The sequence below is a fragment of the Wasmannia auropunctata genome, unplaced genomic scaffold, assembly GCF_000956235.1.
Source record: "Wasmannia auropunctata unplaced genomic scaffold, wasmannia.A_1.0 LD336078.1, whole genome shotgun sequence".
In the NCBI taxonomy this organism is placed as follows: Eukaryota; Metazoa; Arthropoda; class Insecta; order Hymenoptera; family Formicidae; genus Wasmannia; species Wasmannia auropunctata.
The window spans coordinates 5,051,061-5,053,738 of NW_012026812.1; the positions used below are offsets into that span (position 1 = coordinate 5,051,061).

At 51.0% G+C, this 2,678-nt stretch overlaps 1 protein-coding gene across 1 annotated transcript; it reads right to left on the reverse strand.

Moving 5' to 3' along the window:
• Positions 1–29: 29 nt before the first annotated feature.
• LOC105449135 lies at positions 30–2,341 on the reverse strand. The gene is made up of 4 exons (XM_011688137.1): positions 2,141–2,341; positions 647–2,048; positions 252–423; positions 30–186 (listed from the first exon to the last, which is right to left on the reverse strand). The coding sequence occupies exons 1-4, from the start codon at positions 2,339–2,341 to the stop codon at positions 30–32; spliced, it is 1,932 nt and encodes a 643-aa protein (XP_011686439.1).
• Positions 2,342–2,678: the final 337 nt, after the last annotated feature.

The following is a 2,678-nucleotide window of genomic DNA, read 5'->3' on the forward strand; positions in this document are numbered from 1 at the left end:
AGACGTGTGCTCTTCCGATCTCTAGTTGCCTAAGATAGGTTACTGGCGGTACTGCCAGTACCAACTGGTACAGGTAGTGTGAGACTAGGTAAGTGGAGATTAGATTCACCTTTTGGTATGGTTTCAGCGCCAGCTTTCTTATTCGGTTGGTCGCTGAGCAGAGATTCTCTTTTAGGCCCTTGATGTCTATTCCAGCCCAAGGAGATATTTTAATACCAAGGTATTTTAGCGAAGTACCCGCATCCGCGTACGGGATACTTTCTCTACTTAAAAGTGTCAGCCGGGAATCCGCTAGGTACCAGGAGTCTTTAGTTGTGTTTATGCGGAAGGCTGCGCATTTTGTCGCCGAAATTTTCATACCTAATCCATTCAGGTAGCCTTCCGCATAACCCAGCAGATCACTGGCCTGTGGTGCCGTTTTTGCTGTCAGGATGATATCGTCAGCATAGGCCAGTACAGAAACGCCTGCTTCGTTTCCGATTTAGTATTCCGGCTGACTCTCCAGCGCTTTGAGCATAGGCTGCATCACAAGGTTGAAAATTGACGGAGATAAGGGGTCCCCCTGCTTGACCCCGCGTTGGAGCTTTATCTCTATATAGTCGTTCTTGTTCTTAATGACTGTTCTCACATCCTCAAAGGAATCTACCACAAGCCACAAACTCGGGTAGTTCCTTCTTCCGTAACGCAACTCCTATGACCTCATGCGGTACTGTGTTAAAGGCTTTGGAGACGTCCAATTGCGCTACGACCAGGCCTTCTGATACTTTGGCATGTCTAAGCAATTCATTGAGGATGTGGACATTGTTGAAGCACCCGGCTTCAGACGTGAACCCTTTCTGTCTGGGTGTCATTGTGATTACACTTCTTAGTTTCTGATCAACGATCCCCCAGTATAATCGTGACAGAATTGAACTGATAGTGATAGGTCTGTAATTTGTTACTTTACTCTTGTCCTGCCCCTCTTTAGGTAGGAGTGTTGTTCTGTTTACCCTCCAGGCTGCTGGTTGGTATCCACGGACCATAATTATATTGTACCAGAGCCGGAGGACTTCTATGTCTGCCGCACGACTCACATCCCTCTTTATGAGTCCGTCCGGACTCGGCGCCACATTGGCCTTTATCCGGGCAAGCCGTGTCTTCACTTCTTTTGCCGAGATTGGGGTCAGCACGATGTCCAAGGCTGTTTCAGGCTCGGCCTTCCCCAACTCAGGTAGTTTAATATGGGGCTTCCTGCCCCATAATGAGTTGTACAATTTCCTTATTTCGGCCGTTTCTAGGTCCGCTTTGGGTTCTTCGGCCCAGCTGGTACCTTCTCTCGCATGTTTGGCTAAAAGGCTTGGATTTTCTTTGTACAACTCTTGAGTCCTGGCATATATGTATTCTTTTCTACTCCTGTTTTTGCGCTTGCTTCTTTTATTCCTTGTTTTGCGGGTCTCACCGTTTGCACTCAACACGTTGCATACCTCTGCGTCCACTTTCTCCAGTGTTTCTTCTGATGGTAGCTCTCCATGGTTCTCTACTATTGTTGCCAGGACTCCTTCAAGCAGCTGGACGCAAGCTGCTGCCCCGGGTGGAATAGCGTTGGGGATCTCCACGTTTAGTACCATTCTTGCTATTCCCTCTCTCCATGCGGATACTGGTAGAGAGTCCGGGGACTTATTACCGGACACCGCCGTGTCGGTGTCCGTGCAGGCTTCTCCCGCATTGAGATGCGGCGGAACCCCGGGGGGGACAGGCAACTCGTCAACCACCGCGGGCACATCTATTTCCTCCTCCTTATCTGCTTCCGCTTCGGGATGTGGCGGAACCCCGGGAGGAACCGGCAAGTCTCTCGCCTCCTCGGGCACATCTCTCCTTTTCTCTACTCCTTCTTCTTCTGCTTCGTCCTCCTCTCCATACTCTGCAGCCAAGAACTCCGCCATCCTTCTTTTATATACCAGTGTCGCCCTTTTGTCTCTTATTTGCTGGCCGTTTTCCCTGGCAGGTGTTCTGTCATTCGTACTGCTATGTTCCTTACTCCTTTGTACATTATTTCTAGCTCCAGCATCCTATTTTCCTCCTCTTCGGAGAAGACTTTGTGTCTTTAAGAAGGTGCTTTCTTTTCCTTCGCTGTCCCGCCTGCCCGGGCTGCGTTTCTCACCTGCTGGTGCCTTTCGTGCTGCGAGAGTCCATTTTTTGTTTGGTAGACCTCTCCGCACACTCCGCAGGTGTGCACTTCACCTGTAACCGGAGCCTCGACAGGAGGTGGTGCTGGGGCAGCGCACTTCGGCACATGGCATAGTGCCGGATGTTTATTCATGTACCTTTTTCCACATTTTCCACATATGAACACCACTCTCATGTCTGCATGGCGCTCAGCCGCGTGCCCGATCTCATCATTTAAAATGAGCACCAATGAAGTTCCCCGAGCCGCTTCTTAAGCACTCATGGCAGCTTCTCCTTTCAAAGGGAACTCGTCTCTCATAATCCTCATTCCTTGCCTGGTCGCCGTCGGCAGTCCCCTGTCTGTTCGTCGAGGGAGTGGGACCGTGTCCCTCGCCGTCCAAGGCTCTGCGCATTCTCATTCGAGCGACCTAAATGACGCGGCAGGGGATGCTGACCCCTGGCCGCCTGTTCCCTAGTGCGGAATGGCACCGGTAGCACCGGCCATGTCTAGCCGGCCCGAGCTCTAGGTGCGT

Excerpts from the sequence above, each read along its gene's own strand:
- LOC105449135 (XM_011688137.1), bottom strand. The coding sequence starts at position 2,341 with ATGAGAGTGGTGTTCATATGTGGAAAATGTGGAAAAAGGTACATGAAT. Across the intron at positions 424-646 it reads ACCCGAGTTTGTGGCTTGTG|CAAAAACGGCACCACAGGCC; the intron begins GTAGATTCCTTT and ends TCATCCTGACAG. Across the intron at positions 187-251 it reads TTAAGTAGAGAAAGTATCCC|ACATCAAGGGCCTAAAAGAG; the intron begins GTACGCGGATGC and ends GGGCTGGAATAG.